Raw genomic sequence first — 18,273 nt, 5'->3', positions numbered from 1 at the left:
TTGGCCACCGTGAGAACAGGCTCCTGGGCTTGATGGACCATTGGTCTGGCCAAGTAAGGTTATTCTTATGTTCTTATGACTGTTTTTATGTTCTGCTTCCTCTTTGCGTACTACTGTACATGGCCAAAATTGAAGCAAAATTGAATTTCTCGATATGGTGTTCCAGGTCATGCGGTGAGACTAATATGATTATACAAATCTAAATCCATTGTAACTATACGGTGCTTCCTATTTCACCACTGTCAATTTTTCAGATATTTTTACACTGGCTTTTCCTATCCTGAAAACAAGTATAGATTTCAAAACTCTGCTGTATTACTCATCTTCTACCAACCTCGCTATGCTCATATCACCCCTCTCCTTAAGTCACTTCACTGGCTCCCTATCCGCCAATGCATATAGTTCAAGCTCCTATTGCTGACCTACAAGTGTGTTCATTCTGCTGCCCCTCAATATCTCTCCTCTCTTCTTATACACCTCCCAGAGAACTCCAGTCCTCAGATAACCCACTCTTAGCGGTACCCTTCTCCTCCACTGCCAGTTCCAGACTTTGTTCCTTTCATCTAGCTGCCCCCTATGCCTGGAATAAATTACCCTAGTTTGTCCACCAAGCCCCTTTCATTACTTTGTTTAAAAGCAGACTAAAAAAACCTACTCCTCTGCCCTCCATCACCACATCTAACATTACTCCCTCTCATCTCTCTTTTCCCATGCATCTCTACCTCACTCCTCACCCATCACCATATCCAATAACTCTCGCTCCCTCCCTATGCCCAACAATTCTCCTCTTTCTTCATCTCCCCATGTGAACCATCTCTTTTTCCCTCTCTGACACCCAGTTCTCCCTTTCTATTCCTTCCCTCCCTCCATTCTTCCATCCTATGGCTTATGCTCCCCTCCCTCCCTCCCTCCTTCCTTCCATCATTTGTCCGAAGTTTGTGCTCCCTTCCTCTCGAGTCCCAACATGACCTTCCCCCTCCCTCCGGCTGGTACCTTCTGGCCGGCTCCCTTGCTGCAGTCGTTTTTCTGCTCAAAGCCGTGGGGGCAGCTGTGTCAGAAGCCTTCTCTCTGATGTCATGACATTAGAGGGAACGCTTCCAACACCATCACAGATCACGCGAGGAGCTGCCACCTGCAGCTTTGAGCAGAAAAATGACTGCATAATTTGGTCACTAGTAGTTTGTAAAGTTTGAAAAAATAAAAATTTACCCCTAAAATTGACATGCCCTAATCCCATATCATTACATTCTGGGGTAGGACATGGCATTAACAGAGGACCAAATTCCATTCATTATTTCAAGAAACCATGAACATCACATAGGTGATGCCTACGATGGTATAAAATTGCATACATAAGCTTTGTGATCTAAGACATCAATTTGTTTCTATCAGAGTTCCAGCACAGGTTATAGGAACCAAACAGGAGCAGAATCATTATTAATCAAAGCAATATTGAATTAATGCTTAAGAACTGCTGTGTAAAAGTAATACAGAATTCTACTACATTCATGATTTGTTTGAGACCTTCATTTTTGGTGGTAGACTCCCAATGCTATCTTTTGTTAAAATTATCAACTTACTTGTTGCAATGGGACTTTAAAAGCAATAAAGCGGGTACCGGGCATTCTCTGTCCAATTGGAAGATACTCGGTCCACCTAAAAAGCAAAGAATCTCTCTTCATTTTATAAATGCATTTCCTTAGAAGGAATTTCAGGTGCTGAATATTTTGTGACCATTTCTAATTTAGTACACTGGGTCTATATTTATTTATAATATACAAGAGTGCAGCAAGGATGACCACCATTAGGAGAGCCAAGTCCCTTTGAACACCATATATCAAGTATGCATACATTAAACTCATCCCATAAATTCAGTAGGAAATGACACAAATCATTTTAATTGAAGCATTTTTGACTGTTTTAACATTAAAACAGTCAAAAATGCTTCAATTATGTGTTTTAGTAGACATGAATTTTTTAGCATGTACTAAAATATGCTAAATGGGATTAAAGAAACAGTGAAATAAAAAATGACACACACAAAAAAATACAAAATAAATTCAGTTTTTTGGATGTTGGATGCATACCCATAGTCTGGCCATATAATCTACCAGCTGCATGACCCTACCTAATCTCCTCCTCTGCTAGTAAGGATCTTCAGTAGCTAGTGCTGATACTACCTTAACACCCTAAGGCTGTGAATTTCTTAACCCTCTACTGCTCCAGGTACCATAGTTAGATTGTGAGCCAATTGTCCTGAACGTCTTCATAAATAACAGCCATTGTAGTAAAATTATCTAATCTAATCTGAGATTTATGAGTTGTGCTATGCCTAAAAAGGATCAAGGCGACATACAATTTATGGAGATAGAGTTTAGTACACTGCAAGAATGCAAACAGATTCATTATACTTCCATTATGTCCTTTTTTTAACCATATCTAACAGATTATGTTCTAGAGTTTACTGTCTAAAGGGTCCAATACCCTTGGGATAGCCCTGCTCAAACAGGCAGATGTCTGATGCCAAGCACAGCACTTAAATATTATATAAAGCATACGGTGTGACTGAAGAGCAGAAGTCAAAGTTGACATTTACCACATCAGAGAACAGAATGAATACTTGCAAAAAAAAAAAAAAAAAAGTATTTTATTGCAGCAGCTAACATTTCACTAAATCTGCTGCTTATGTTTGACATGAATCTTCTTTGAGGCAAGAGTACATGATAAAAATAGTTTTCCTTCCAGTCTAACAGTGCTTTGATTTTATTCCCCCCCCCCCTTTTTTTTTTTCGCAGGAGGCTCTAACCAGGGCTTAATTTCTCGGGGATCAGTCTGGAATGCCAGATTAGGAGCGATCCACCTCTGCTGCCACCTGGGCCTTGGGAAAGAGCCTAAAACTGTAAATTTAACACCCACAAGGGAGTGCCCACCTGACTAGACTTGCCGGCACTGACAAGCTCCAATACATCCAATCATAAAGACTGTTTTATAGTTTGGACCAGGGGTCTCCAAAGTCCCTCCTTGCATGAGATCTATTTGCATGCACTGCTTTCAATGTATATTCATTGGGGAAATCCTGAAAACCCAACTGGATTCAGCCCTCAAGGAGGGACTTTGGAGACCCCCTGGTTTGGACAAACAGCACTGATAAGAAACATACTAATTGCTTTGCACAGACAAAGACTATGGGGCTGATTCTATAAACGGTGCCTAAATCGTCCGGCACCTAAAGAAAGCAGCCGTCTGCGTGTCAGTCACGCTTAGGCACCATTTCTCTATATATTGATTGTATGTGTTTTTTACTTTGTTGTGAACCGCTTTGAACTTTTGGTATAGCGGTATACAAAAAAAATAAATTATTATTATTATATAACATAAAATATTTAAGGTAATGTCAATAGAGGGTCATCTACTATGTTACTAAGTTACTATCAAAAGAACCCAAGGTCAAAAGATCCACATTACTTCAAAAAATACAAATATATCCCGGGGAGGGTGCTACTCTCATTGAACTATGTCACCAAACAATAAATGTTTAATTAGTTAGCAAGTATTAAGAGCAAGAACCCGAATAAGGAACAGGCTCAATGTTTATTATTCAAGTTTATTATTAGGATTTTATATACCGCCTATCAAGGTTATTTAAGCAGTTTTACAATCAGGTACTCAAGCATTTTTCCCTATCTGTCCTGGTGGGCTCACAATCTATCTAACGTACCAAGCCACGGTTCTACCCGTGTGAGAGCCTCTCACTAGTTAGGCCACACACCATCATAGGATTTCACGTGCGTGCTGTTGAAATTATAATATAGTGTGAAGTATTAATGAAAATGTTTGGCACAAATATGTGAAATTTCTTTCAAGGAGAGACCCCCAAGTTACCAGTCAAGAAAAAAACAAACAAAAATTCAATCATGAAAGTTAAACTCAGTAAATGCAGTGCTTTACAGCTGCCATGAGAAGGAACACCATTCTGCAAACTTTTTTCTCTACCTCCTTCAAAAAGAGATAACACTACCCAGCTTGGTTTCAGGAATAAACCCCTTCTTCAGGACTCCCCCCCCCCCCCCCTCAGCCTGAAACAAGTTTCCAAGTTTCCAAGTTTATTAGTTTTTTAATATCCCGACCATCAAGCAAATGTCTGGCCGGTTAACAGTGTTTTGTAAAGGCTAAAAATGTTATAAAATAATGTGAACATATATGTCGTAGACTAGACAAACTGGAGAGTGAGGGAGGTAATGGGAGGAAGGGAGAAGTTACATAATTTAGTAAAGAAGGAGAAAATGGGGAGGGGATAGAACGTGAGGATTAGGGTAACATTGTTGGAGCATATACTTATTCTCTGTAATAGTCAGAAAGAGGGAGAGAGGGAAACAAAAAAGAGAGAGATTAAAGAGAAGAAGGAGAGAGATTTAGATTTAACCGAAGGCATCTTGAAATAAGAAAGTCTTTAAGCCGGTCTTGAATTTATTTAAATTTTGTTCGTCCCGTAAATGTTGTGGAAGAGAATACAAACAGTATGTGTGAAGCGTCAGCGACTCAGTGTGCTATTGTCAAAGCTGTGCGGGTGCTGTTTATCTTCGCTCTTCTCTAAGTTATTTATGGTGCATGTACATAAGGAGGCATAGCCCCTGATGAAACCGTGTGTGAAACGGTTGGGCAGTCGTTGGGCATAAGAGATAAGTGCCTTCCTTTCTTTAGCACCTTAAGCACTAAAAGCACTTTATATTTATTGTATGCTATCAAATTAAAGTTATAAAATTAATTTAGAGCACATGTCACTTTACCAAGATCAATGATGAACTCCACTACCCCAGTAAAGACACGAAAGATTATTTAAGTAGTGTCTCGGGTATTTGAGGTCTGGTGATCTGATTAAACTTGATGTTGATTTGTTCTGTTTATGCAATATAGCATATTATGCCATACTTTATATTATAATTTGAATATTTTTACTGCTGTAATTATCTATTGCTTAATATAATTGTATTACTTATTTTTATATTTTGTGGCTGTTTTCTGTAGCTTGTTACACAACTGTATAAACTTGTCTTGAGTTTAGTCTCCTATTTGTTTATCCCAACTGACTCTACCACCCATCTTGTCCCCACCTAGGTATCTATACTTGGACCCTCGGGTACATAAGCTGTATTGTAGAAAATCATTAGCTATCTGTTATTTAAATGTTCTGATGTGCTTATTAGGTGTTTCATAAATATTATGTGTATTGTCTCTCATTTGAACTTCAGTGCTGTTAAGTATATTTTTGAAACTGTTCCATGGCAGGCCTATTATTTTCAGTTTGCTGATTTTGGAGTTTACCTCATTCATTGTATTTATGTTCATACAGCATTTGGTCTTTTTAATTACTGTTATGCACACTTTAATTGTGACATTAATTATAATTTAGCTTACACGTGCTTTTTTCTGGGCTAAGCTTACACAGAATTTTTTTAAATTCAAACATTTTTCTATGGGGAGAAGAAATTTTTTTAAAAAGGAAGTTAGTGTAATACATTTATTGGCGGTATTCCTTCCGGCCTTCTCACCTGTCCGGCAACCGGTTTTTGCCCTTCCCCGTGGTCATACCACGCTCGTTCGAGCGCAAGTGAGGCATCAGATTGGTTCTACAAACGGCCCTCGCCGCCCGAGCACCCACACAGGCCACTGCCCGCAATCGCAAGGCCGCCACCGTGAGCTCTCGCTCTAGACTGTACAGCTTTCCAGCCGCGAACACTTCGATTTACTCAACAACCGGCGAACCACTACCGGTTTCCTGTCCTAGTGCACCACGTCCACATTGCCTACGTCACAATTGACGCCATGCCTCCATTTCACCTGAGAGACTGGATGTCTTCCTTGTTCAACCCACGTCTATGTACTACGGTGCCCTCTGTCGGCCCCTGATATCCATTGCGTGTAGTCTGTTAGGTCAGAATTAAAATATTGTGGCCAATTCAACATTTTTGAATCTGTGCAGTGTAGTATGTCCTGGATCTTTACAAGGGGCCGCTGAAAAGCAGTGGCGTACCTAGCATATGTGACACCCAGGGCCCATCATTTTTTGCCACCCACCCCCATCTGTACGAAAACACGATTTTTAGTAACAAGCCACACGTCACACATGAGTACCTAGGAAACGGCAGCATCTTACATATTGCAGTGAGTAGTACATCAATACACCCATTGTAAAACTAAACAAGCCAGACCAGTACAGATCAATCCTACACCGTCAATCCTAACAGAAAACCATGTCTTTCGAACACACAGAACACAGAAAACACCTTCGCCTAGTATGGAATATGTCATCACAAACTAACTCGTCCCCCTTTTACAAAATTGTAGTGTGGATTTTAGCCACGGTGGTAACAGCTCTGACGCTCATAGAATTCTGAGCATCAGAGCTGCTACCACCACGGCTGGCGCTGAAAAACGCTCCACAGTTTTGTAAAAGGGGGGATAAAATAGAAATACATAGACAAAGGTTAAATTGAACCAGCAAGAAGCTGGACTCTGCATAAAATGCAACACCACAGAAACAGTGACATATGTCTCCTAAAGCAATAAATAAATATAAAATTTTTGTTCTATCTTTGTCTTCTCTGGTTTCTGTTTTCCTTATCTTCCTTCCATCCACTGCATGCCATCTCTCTGCCCCTCCCTATATGGCATCTTCTTTCCTTCTATGCCCCTTCCAGAAATTGTATGCCTTCCCCTTCCATCTCTCCTCTAGACCCCCCCCCCCCCTTTGGTCTGGCATCCATTATCTTCCCTCTGTTCCCTCATGGTCTGGCATCTTTCTCCTTTCATCTCTCTTTCCCTCCCCCCTGTGGTTTTTAGCATCTCTCTCTTCTCATTTCCTCCGCTCAGATCTGATATCTCTGTCTCCTTCCCCGTTCTCTGGCATCTCTCTCTCCTCTCTCTCTTCCCTTTTCTTCTCTGGTCTTCCTTCTTTATTTTCTGCCTCCGTTTAAATTAAATTCTTTCTTATTATGCAGTCCTCAGTTTCCCTCTTTTCACTATGTCTACCCACAGCATGCCACCCCTTTCCTTCACCCCTCCACTATCTCACTAACTCTATCTTCTTCCCCCATCCAGCATATGTCCTTTTTCTTTATCCCTCCTTCCATCCAGTATGTGTTCTCTTTCTCCACTTCCATTCAGCATTTGCTCTCCCTTCTCCCCACTTCCATCATCTGACCTGTTCTCTCTCCCCTTTCTACCCACTTCCATCATCTGTACCCTTCTCTCAATCTCTCCATCCACCACAGGCCCATCTTTCTCCCTTCCTCACCTTTCTGATTTTGGCAACAAGATCTGCAACGCCCCCCCCCCCTGGACAACAGGCCCGGTCTGACAAACCTCCCTGCCCTGTGGCTGGCGATGTCTAAACTGCCTTCTTACAGCAGCCGGAGCGTTGTAGTTGTATATGGCTGCCGTAAAGGTCGTCTCTGATGCAACTTCCGGTTGTGTCAGAGATGACCTTTACGGCAGCCACACGCAGCTTCAATGCTCTAGCTCAGGGATGCCCACACTTTTTGGGCTTGCGAGCTACTTTTAAAATGACCAAGTCAACCAACAATAAAATCTACCAACAATAAAAATTTTTTAAAAAAACTAAAGCACACTGTACGCTGAGAAAATGTTAATTATCATTCCTAGTCTGGGTTTTTTTCAAAGAGGTCAAGACAGATGACTCTATGCACTGTCACCTCAATAACAACCATACAAAAATAGACAAATATACCCCTTCCCTTTTTACTAAACCACAATAGCAGTTTTTAGCGCAGGGAGCTGCGCTGAATGCCCAGCGCTGCTCTCGATGCTCATAAGCTCCCTGCGCTAAAATTTGCTACTGCGGTTTAGTGCAAAACATAGACAGTAGATATAAATTCAGACACATTTTGATCACTAAAATGAAAATAAAATCATTTTTCCTACCTTGTCTGTTAATTTCATGAGTCTCTGGTTGCACTTTCTTCTTCAGACTGTGCATCCAATCTTTCTTCCCTTCTTTCAGCCTGTATGCTTCCTCTCCTCCAGACCTCATTGTCTCCTCTAACTTTTTCTTCCTCTCTCCCTGCCCTTTCTTTCTCCCTGCCTTCCTTTCTTTTTTCTCTCTTCATGCCCCCTTTCTTTTTTTCTATTTCCCTTCTGTCTCTCTGCCTGCCCCCTTTTTTTCTTTCTCCCTGCCCTCCAACAAGCCACTGCTGCCACCATCAGGGAACAGGCTCCAAAGTCGCCTTGCCCCAAGCTCTCTCTGCTTCCCTGCGTCGGGCCAACCAGCATTCCTCTCCCCAATGTCAATTCTGCCGTCGGAGAGGAAGTTCCGCCCAGCCAGGCAGCGATTGGCTGGCCCGAACTTCCTCTACGACGGCAGCCTTAGGGGGGGTGCACAGCCGGCCAGGTCTGGAAAATGGTCAATCGCCAAGCAAAGTGAGTCTATCACGGAGCCCGGTCCATTTTCTGGACCTGGCCGGCTGTGCACCCCCCCTAAGGCTGCACCCAGGGCGGACTGCCCCCCCACACCCTCCCTTTGGTACGCCACTGCTGAAACATTCTCCGCCCAACCAAGAAGAGCCATGATACTTACAAGTTGTTCCACACTTTTCTTGATACTTTTCATTTCAGTGATATGAAATGAAACAAAAACTGTGGAATAACTTATGTCTCATGGCTCCACATTAGGGTTCACTCCACCATAAAAAATATATTCAGAAAACCCCACTGTACCAGAGGTTATCAACATAACTGCTCTATCACGAACACATTTCCCTTACTGTCAAAAATTGCTTTTTTAAATTACGTCTGATCCGATCAATCGCAAAATTTCTTAGCTCAAATTCGATCAAGATATTAATTCATTCTTTAATTATAGCAAAACTTGACTACTGCAATGTTCTTCTTCTTAACATTACTCAGAAAGAAAAAAGGAGACTTCAGTTAATACAAAACACGGCAATCAAATTAATATATAATGCTAGGAAATATGACCACGTCTCACCATTGCTGATAGACGCCCATTGGCTTCCAATCGGTCATAGGAGTATCTTTAAAATAATGTTGCTTATCTTAAAAAACATTAGCATCCAATGAACCTCAATTCATATCTAGATTCTTAATCCCACACAATACTCAATGCCCACTTCGTTCATCTGGCCAAAATCTCCTCTCAGTTCCCTCTGAGATCTGATATGTTCTCTGTGATGGGACCTCAATGGTGGAACACTCTGCCACATTATATTAGAAATGAAAAAGACGTCACAATATTTAAAAAATCTTTAAAATCCTATCTGTTTAAAGATGCTTTTAATATTTAAAAATTTTTTGTAAAATTTTTTAGTGAGGTTTCTTATCGTGCTATGGTTTAACTGCCCCTCACCCCCTTGTTTTTTCCTTTTTCTACCAAAAATTGAAAATTGTAACTTTTACTTTTTCCCTCCCGACTCATGTTTGTATTTTATGAAATTATATTGTTAAAATGTTAGTTTCTCTTTATTATTCTTTAATTGGATTTTGTACATCGCTTAGTAATTTTAATAGGCGATTCATCAAATGTATTAATAAACTTGAAACTTGAACTTGAAACTTATATTCCTATCAAAATATATCTCTTGATAATCTTTGGTACAGTGGGCTTTTCTGAATATATTTTTTGTGGTGGAGTGATTTCTGGATATTCAGCTTTTTTTTTTTTTCCACATTAGGGTTACCAGATCTCCTCTGTAAAAACAGAGGACATGTGGCCCTGCCCCATTCTGCTCCACTCCACCCCTAATCCACACAAACTTCATTTCTTCTTCCCCCAGCACGGGGCCACGTCTGTAGGGCCTCTGAGCATGCGCAGATGTGATGTGATAATGTCACATCATCTGCACATGCTCAGAGGCCCTGAGCTCAGGGCCTTCCAAAACCTGGACAAACTGCTGGGTTTTGGAAATCCCCCTGGGCACCCAGACAGTCCTCTAAAAATAGGACATGTCTGGGTTTTCCTGGACATCTAGTAACCCTATCTATGCCCAGCATTTCTTGTCTGTGCCCTGTCCCTCCCACTCTTCCCTTCTTCCCACGTTACAAATCCAGCATCTCTCCCTCTCTCTCACTTGGCCCTCTTCATGGTCTGGCACAGGTTTACCAGATGTCCAGATTTGCTGGACATATCCAAGTTTATTTAATCTTTGATATACTGTTTATAAAAAAAGCACATACCTAAACGGTTTACAGTTATCAGAATATTGTTAAAGTAAAATATAAACTTCAAAATAAAAAGTGGGAGGAGGGGGAGGGGGAGGGGGAGGAGGACAGAACAACAAGAGGTGCTGTAAGGATAGTGAGGTAACATCAATTAGAATTGGGGAGGGTAGAAAGACTGTAGTGTGATGAGGTGGCATAGGGTAGGAGGAAGAGGTGTGTAAGATGAGGTAGGTCTCATACAGATTTGGAGGATCAGGTAAATTTGTCGAATTGGTGGGTTTTTAGTGATTTTTTAAAAGAGTGATATGTTAGAGAGTTCAGGATTAGGTCACTTAAGGTATTGTTCCAGACCCCTGCTTGAAAGGAGAGTGTTCTGTTGAGGAATCTTTTGAATTTGCATCCTTTGGGAAAAGGGATGCAAACAGCAGTGTTCTGCATGAGAAGCAGAGTTTGTCCTGCAGGGTGAGGTGTTTCAGGAGGTAGGTGGGTGCAGTACTGAAAAGAGTCTTGAAGCAGAGGAAGCCAAATTTGAAAATTATTCTTGCCTCTATAGGTAGCCAGTGGAGTTTTTTGTAGTATGGGGTGATGTGGTCAGATTTTTTTCCAAGCCAAAGATAAGTCAGACAGCTGTGTTCTGGATAAGTCTCAGTTTCCTGATGTTTTTTTTTGTGAGTTCTTAAGTAGATTATGTTGCAATAGTACAGTGTACATAGGACCAGAGATTGGACCAACAGCCTGAATGGTATCTGCTCTCTTTCTATGCCTCTTTCATAAATTGTCTGACTCTCTCTTCCATCTGTCCCTACCCCCCCATTGGTGTGGCATCCATCTTCTTCCCTTCTCTCCTCCAATGGTCTAGCATCTTTCTCCTCTCCTCTCAGCTCCTTCCCTTCCCTCTCCCACACCCCCATGGTCTGGCATTTCATTCTCTCCTTTCCCTTCCCCCCTTCCATCAGCATCTACCCCATTTCTTTCCCTCCAACCCCATTTCATCCAGTATCCTTCCCCCTTATGTCTCTCTATCATTTCCCTTCCCCTCACTTCCATCAGCATCTGCCCCCTTTCTTTCCCTCTAACCCAATTCCTTCCCCCTTATGTCTCTCGCCCCTTTCCCTGCACACCAATTCCATCAGCATCTGCCCCTTATGTCTCTCCCCCTTTCCCTTCCCCCACTTCCATCAGCATCTTCCCCCTTTCTCTCCCTTCACCACCCTTCCATTCCATGCTGCCCCCTTTCTCTCCTTCCACCACCCTTCCATGCTCCTTTCTCTCTCCCTCCAAACAAATGCAGAACAACTGGCAGCAACAGCATCGATGGCAACACCTGTCCCCCCTGACATCAACATCAATGCAGCCTCCCGCCCCCGACATCAACGGCAACACGGCCCCCTGACATCAATGGCAATGCAGCCGGATGCTGCAGGAAGGTCCCACGATGACTACGTCTGCCGGCTCTGTTCTGGAAGAAGTTAGTGACATCAGAGGGGGAAGGACCGGCAGACGCAGTCATTGCAGGATCTTCCTGCAGCAGCTGGACATATAGCCATTGATGCCAGGGGCCCCGCATTGCCATTGATACTGGCGGGGTCTGCCATTCCCATCGAGGCTGGGGGGGCCACCGTTACCGTTTGAAAAAAAAAATTGGCAAGGTGAGTCGCTCATCTGTTTGCCCTCCTTCAGTGGGCCCCCCTGACAATTTTGGGCCCTAGGCACGTGCTTACTGGGCCTACCCATTAATCTGGCCGTGGAGTCAATCAGCAATAATTTATCATGATTTGGTGAACTTCATCAACATTTCAATGGTTGTTACTGTTTCTAGATGTCTGGAGCATTTTTCAACAATGTTTGTCTGGCCATGTCTAAACTCAGCAGCGCATGCTTTCACCATTGAAAATGAAGGAGCATCACCATAAACTGCGTCTAATTCAGATATTTAATTTCAGTAGTTGATTTTCCCTTCAAATGATGGAATTTTGTCATGGCATGATACTCAATTTTGTCTATTTTTTATATAAAGTGGAGCAGTTGTTCACTTCAAAAGGCTGACAAGACAAAACTAGATGTCAGACTGACTTGAAAATCTAGCTGTAGATGTTTGTCAATGCCATCTGCTTCACAGCTATAGAATTGTGATGCTAATCTTGCTCTTTCTTGATCAGGCCGGAAACTTTTCAGCAGACCCTCTGGATTTGAATATTGCCAGAGACGGAGCTTGGCATACTGACTCAGCAGCCTGTTCCAGGTCTATGGTGCAGCAAGAGAGAAGGAATATAATTTTAAGTTTGCAGTAGAGGAGAAGGGTACAGATAAGAGAGACTTTCCTAATGAATGGAGTTCCTGGGGAGGAGTGGAGAGAGAAATAAGAGTGGAGAGATAGGAGGGGCCTTAAGTAACCTGGGCCAAACAGAGCTTTAGGATGAACCGGGGAGGGGAAGGCTGCCCTTTTGAAGAGGCAGGCAGGCCTGCTGGCCAGCGGGAGTAGGTATCCCACAGATCAGCCATCATAAACAAGGTAAGAGGGAGAGGGCAGGGGGGACATCAGAGGCACGGGGGTATTTGGGGGGGGGGGGCGTTGCTTAGTGGCAGGAGAGAGTGGGCATCTTTCCTGCTACTGGGGATGGGGTGGGTGGGGAGGAGGTGGTGTTAGGTGGGGGTGCTTGATGTCATCAGTGGGAGGGAGGGGGCCTCTCTCCCGCTGTCATGAGGGATTGCTTGACTTCAGTAGCGGGAGGGAGTGGGCATCCCTCCTGCAAATCTTCAATTTTTTTTTTTTTTTTTTTTTTTTGGGGGGGGGGGTTTGTGCATTTATTCTGCACTTGTGCCAATCATTATCACCAGCGATGGGCATGCACATTTTTGGGGGAACCAAGCAAAAATACATTTTCCTGCCGCAGCTCTGCGCTAAAACGCAGACCTCCCTTAACTGAAGTGTTTCCTCAAATTAATTATTAATAATAAGACTGTCAGCACAGATCCGTGGGGTCAGAAATGGAAACGGTTACAGTGGTGGAATGAGGGGCTATAATGAGGTCATGTAGACATGAAATCTGAAACCTCAGCTGTCAATAAATGAAAAATTTTAAGGTCGTGCGGTTGAGATCCTCGAGGTCTGCATTTTACCCCTTCCCACCACACTACAACACAGGAAATTAAAAAATAATTTCCTCATGTACTGAGCAAAATACAAAGATGTAAAAATGCACATTCCCAAACTAATATTTGCTAAACACTGAAAATAAAATCCTTTACTTTTAACCACTGTTGTGTGGCCAGTTAACTTTTATAAATTGCGGTAGTCCCATGTTCTAACCCTTTCTCCTTTTCCAAAAGCTTTTTTTTTTTTAAATGAATTCTCTCTTTTTTATTTTCTTCCCTAAATCTTTCTCTGACATTGATCTTTCCTTCCACATATTACTAGATTTTATCTCTCCATCCACATATTACCAGATTTCATCTTCCTATCCCTATCTCCACTAATCCCAGTAAGGATATTCTTATGTTTCTTAAATTTCTATCTATTACCTACTTTTCATTTTCCACACTTACTCCTCCCTGATCAATCAATTTCTTCATGTCTCTCACTCCTTTCGTTCATCTGTCAGTCTCACTGGTACAGACTCAAAACCTGGTTTCACAGGTTGCAATTATAGCTGCCGGCAGTAGGAATGAGGAGGCCTCCTGCACCTTTAAGTGGCTCAGGAAGTGTGAAGCTCAGGAAAGCCGAGGTCCAGCCCCCTTCCTTATAGCTTCTTGTGTTCGCCGAAAGCCCTGTGCCATTGCAAAGTTGCACAAGATACAATGTGGTTCTTTATCCCATTTGGCATTGGTTTCGTACTTCTGCTTTTGAAAGCATGTTTGTCCAGAAAGAAGTCCCGGAATCCGTTTGCTGTAGACTCCCGGAGACCTCCCGCACCGTTGGTGATTGACAAAGCAGAGAGGCGAAAGGTGATCAAACAAGGTAAAAGGTCACAGGCTGGACTGACCGCACAGAGGAGAATGAAACCCTCTCTGATCATTAACTATTGTACAGATTTAGATCTGAACAGTCCTTTATCGAAACGTGTTACTTTGAATGCGTTTGGATAGCTGACTGTGGGCGAAAGGACTGAACCATGGTACTACGATTGGTAGCCAGTGTAATTCCACCAGCAATGGTGAAACTTGCTGGTATCTTAAGGTGGCCAAACAGGTTGAGAAGGCAATAGCAAAAGCTAGAAGGATGTTTGGGTGCATAAGGAGAGGAATGGCCAGTAGGGGAAAGGAGGTATTGATGCCCTTGTATAAGACTCTGGTGACACCTCATTTAGACCAGTGGTTCCCAACCCTGTCCTGGAGGACCACCAGCCAGTCGGGTTTTCAGGATAGCCCTAATGAATATGCATGAGGCAGATTTTCATGCCTGTCATCTCCATTATATGCAAATCTCTCTCATGCATATTCATTAGGGTTATTCCAAAAACCCGACTGGCTGGTGGTCCTCCAGGACAGGGTTGGGAACCACTGATTTAGACTATTGCAGTGTATCGCTTACTGTGTGCCCTGGAGGATTCCTGGTGTGCCCCGAGATGCCGGCGAGGAGGAGAGGCGTCGGCTGGCTGCTTACAGTACGTGCCTCTCGCAGCAAGAGGCACGTCTTGTAGTCAGTCAACCGGCACCTGCGCCTCTCCCCTTCAACAGCACCTCTGCTCCTTCTCCTCACCTCTCCTTCTGCAGCACCCCACACCGACGGTAATAGGAGGCTTATGTCCACGGCTGAAGGCGCATGTGTGGCTGTCGATGTGATGATGTCATGCATGTGTGTGATGTTATTGCGTTGACATCCATGCAGTTCTGAGGGCCTTCCAGCTACTGCCCCGATATTAGTGTGCCAGCAGCTTAAAATGTTTGCGACACATTGGAATATCTTGTACAATTTGGAGACCACACTTTCAAAAAGATATAAACAGGATGGAGTCAGACCAGAGGAAAGCATGGTTAATGGTCTAAATCAGGGGTGTCAAAGTCCCTCTTTGAGGGCCGCAATCCAGTCGGGTTTTCAGGATTTCCCCAATGAATATGCATGAGATCTATTTGCATGCGCTGCTTTCATTGTATGCTATTAGATCTCATGCATATTCATTGGGGAAATCCTGAAAACCCGACTGGATTGCGGCCCTCGAGGAGGGACTTTGACACCTCTGGTCTAAATCATAAGGTGTTCGGGAACAGACTTAAAGATCTCAATATGTATACTTTGGAGGAAAACAAAAAAGGGAGAAAATACAATTCAAAAAGAAGCGTGAAAAAGTTTGATCCAACAGCAATAAATAACACGCTTACATGCAACACTTAAGTAAACTCAAGATAACTGTCAAATAAGTTTATAATTCAAATTCTCATATATGGAAAGGTTGTGCTCAGAGACATGGAGGAAAAAAAGGGACAAAGTCCCCCCAAAACCTCACCACCCAATCATTGCAGTACTTCTACTTGTAAAGTAATAAATATGGCTGCGGAAGTTTGCAGACTTTACTGGCAAAATCTACTTCCAGGGGGTTGGCTGCTCTGCAGTGCTTCCACCTGGACAGCCTGCATTCACAGATCGTGAATCAGGGACTGTTCCCTTGGTAGCGTTGCTTACCCTAGTTCGTCTGCTAGTGGGTTTGAACGCAGGCTGTGTGGTTCCATGGCGGTGTATCCGGGATCAGGGCTGACTGCGATCCTCCATTCTTTTGCATGTGCAGCTTTTCCGAGTGAGGTGGAGGTCTCCGGCTGGAGCATTGGGCCTGACCAACAATCCAGGTTCAGCGCCTCAGACCACCTAAGAAAGCTCCTAAGCCCACCTAAGAAAGCTCATCAGAGCTCAGTTGAAATCTGAGGGGCACCTAGCAGTCCAGTTTGCCCAGTTGCTTCAACTGGTCAACTTTTGGAAAAGTCAATTCGTTCTAACACAAGACCTGGAATACCTGGGGGTTCTTTTCTCCACAGGGATGAATAAAGTGTTTCTTCCCAAGTCGCACCAGGAGAAGCTTCAACAGTTGATGTGTGCTTTTCTGGACTCTCAGGCTTTGACAGCCTGGCAGTACCTGCAATTTCTGGGGTCCATAGACACGACTATAGATGTAGTTTCTTGGGCAAGGGCTCACTTGTGCCCACTTGTGCTCACTTGGAGTCCACAGAGGGATCCGCTGCATGTGCGGCTCCCTTGATTGACGAAGGCTCATCGCAGTCGAGCCTAGTGGTTGAATCCTCTCTCTCTGTCCAGATGAGTTCCCCTCTGGATCGCCATCTGGGTGATTTTTTTCGATGGACTCCAGTCTTTACGGGAGGGGCGCTTTGCGCAAACTGTCAGGTACAGGGCTATTGGTTTCCTTCCGAGAGAAAGTGGTCTATCAGTGGTCTGGAGCTTCGAGCAATCCAGCTGGTTCTCCTACACTTCAAGAATGCGCTCCAGAAAAGACGGTTCAAGTCTTCTCAGCTCAAATGCTCTTTCGTTGGGCGTAAAGGCATCTACTAGTTCTTTCAGCTGCTCATGTAGCAGGCTAAGTCAAAAAAGATATGCAGGGGTAACTTGTTCAAATCAAAATACTATCGAGTGACTCAAGAGGTCAATAGAACAAAAATAAAGTCACCACTAGTTCATCAATACATTTAAGGAACTAATTTTTGTTTAGAACTCTGCTCAGAGACATGAAGGCTGAAAACTCGGCCTCACCTACCAATCATTGCAGTGTTCAAAAAGGATTTTAAATTTAAAGTATCTTTGAATATGCTAGCTAAAAAGTTATGCTGAGAGTATAAATACTTCCATGAGTTTTATAGTTTAGCTTTGAATAAACTTAGCTTTGAATAGTGACTGGTTCCGACGTGCACGTTTCGTGGCTGCGTCAGGGAACCGACAATATAGCTGGATTTGGAGCTGGTAGTGAAGTCACATGCAATTAAAAAGCTAGATCTCTCAAAAAGACGTTTCTTCTCTAATGTCTCAAAAATGGCTCATGTAGCAGGAGCAGACAATGTGCAAGTAGATTATCTCAGCCACCAAATTCTGGATCCAGGAGAATGGTCCCTGTCCCAGAGAGCCTTCCAATGAGAGATGGGGACTCACAATATTTGATCTGATGGCATCAGCAGTCAACAAGAAGGCAGATCTTTTCTCCAGCCACCATCGCGAACCCAGAAGTGAAGAGTTGGATGCCGTGGTACAGCCATGGCCCCAGGAGGGACTTTTCTAGGTCTTTTTTCCATGGCCCATGATAGGCCGCATTCTGCAGAGAATCAAAACACTGGGGGTCGGGCGATTCTCATAGTGTCTGATTGGCTGAGACACCTTTGGTATACCAACTTGGTTCATCTGCAGCTGGAGCAGGGGCTCAAACTTCCCTGCCACTCTCGCCTCCTCATGCAGGGTCCCATTGCCATGCAGGATCTGGACTGCTTTGGTCTTACAGCTTGGCTCCTGAGTGTGCAAATTTAGTGTGCAGAGGCTACACAACAGGAGTGATAACTATCATCTTGTGCAGCAAGAAGAAGTCAACAGTGGCAGCATATGGGATGGCCTGGAGGTGTTTTCAACATTGGTGCACTTCGAAGAGTAAAGATCCAAGCTTGACATTGATCCTGCTTGTGCTCACCTTTGTTCAAGAAGGCCTGGAAAAGGGACTTGCAATCAGCTCCCTGAGGGTTCAAGTAGCTGAACTTTCCTGCTTCAGTCCTAAGCCCCTGAAGGGCTCTCTGACCACTTCTCTGGATATAGTTAGGTTTCTGAAGGGCGTGCTACAGCTACACCCTCCGGTACGTCAGCCGTTTCTGACTTGGAATCTCAATGTTCTCGGATCACTTGCTAATTTGCCCTATGAACTGTTGGACTGGGCTTCTTTGATAGACCTCACTGTCAAGAGATCTTCTTGGTGGTCATTACATCAGCACACAGCGTTTGCAAACTTCAGGCCTTTTCTGTGGATTACGGATTCCAGTGTGATTCTGTGCACTGTCCCCTCCTTCCTTCCAAAGATGGTCTCTAGTTTCCACATCAACCAGAGGTGCTGTAGCCAGCCTTTGCACCCTTGGGTTCGAACAAATGTGATGAGCTGTTGAAAT

General features: G+C 43.5%; 2 protein-coding genes across 5 annotated transcripts in view; one reads left to right on the top strand and one right to left on the bottom strand.

Annotated features, from left to right (window-relative positions):
- DUSP11 (dual specificity phosphatase 11) overlaps positions 1 to 13,835 on the bottom strand; it is a 39,550-nt gene extending 25,715 nt beyond the window's left edge. For 2 of the 3 annotated variants that reach the window (XR_004539918.1, XM_033949156.1), the window contains exons 1-2: positions 5,550 to 5,836; positions 1,581 to 1,656 (exon numbers count right to left, since the gene is read on the bottom strand). Coding sequence is in view for 1 of the 3 variants with exons in the window: in XM_033949156.1 (XP_033805047.1) it covers positions 1,581 to 1,656; positions 5,550 to 5,617 (144 nt within the window). In the remaining 2 variants the exon portion in view is untranslated. Of the gene's footprint in view, positions 1 to 1,580; positions 1,657 to 5,549; positions 5,837 to 13,720 lie in introns of those variants that run through there. The other variant, XR_004539919.1, reaches the window with a different exon arrangement.
- RETSAT (retinol saturase) overlaps positions 12,630 to 18,273 on the top strand; it is a 50,307-nt gene continuing 44,663 nt past the window's right edge. The window contains exon 1 of one of the 2 annotated variants that reach the window (XM_033949154.1): positions 12,630 to 12,706. Coding sequence is in view for 1 of the 2 variants with exons in the window: in XM_033949153.1 (XP_033805044.1) it covers positions 13,993 to 14,152 (160 nt within the window). In the remaining variant the exon portion in view is untranslated. Of the gene's footprint in view, positions 12,707 to 13,916; positions 14,153 to 18,273 lie in introns of those variants that run through there. The other variant, XM_033949153.1, reaches the window with a different exon arrangement.

This window comes from Geotrypetes seraphini, chromosome 6 (assembly GCF_902459505.1).
Source record: "Geotrypetes seraphini chromosome 6, aGeoSer1.1, whole genome shotgun sequence".
NCBI classification, from domain to species: domain Eukaryota; kingdom Metazoa; phylum Chordata; class Amphibia; order Gymnophiona; family Dermophiidae; genus Geotrypetes; species Geotrypetes seraphini.
Note: the sequence above shows the minus strand (reverse complement) of the source record. Positions and strands in the feature narration are given on the sequence as shown.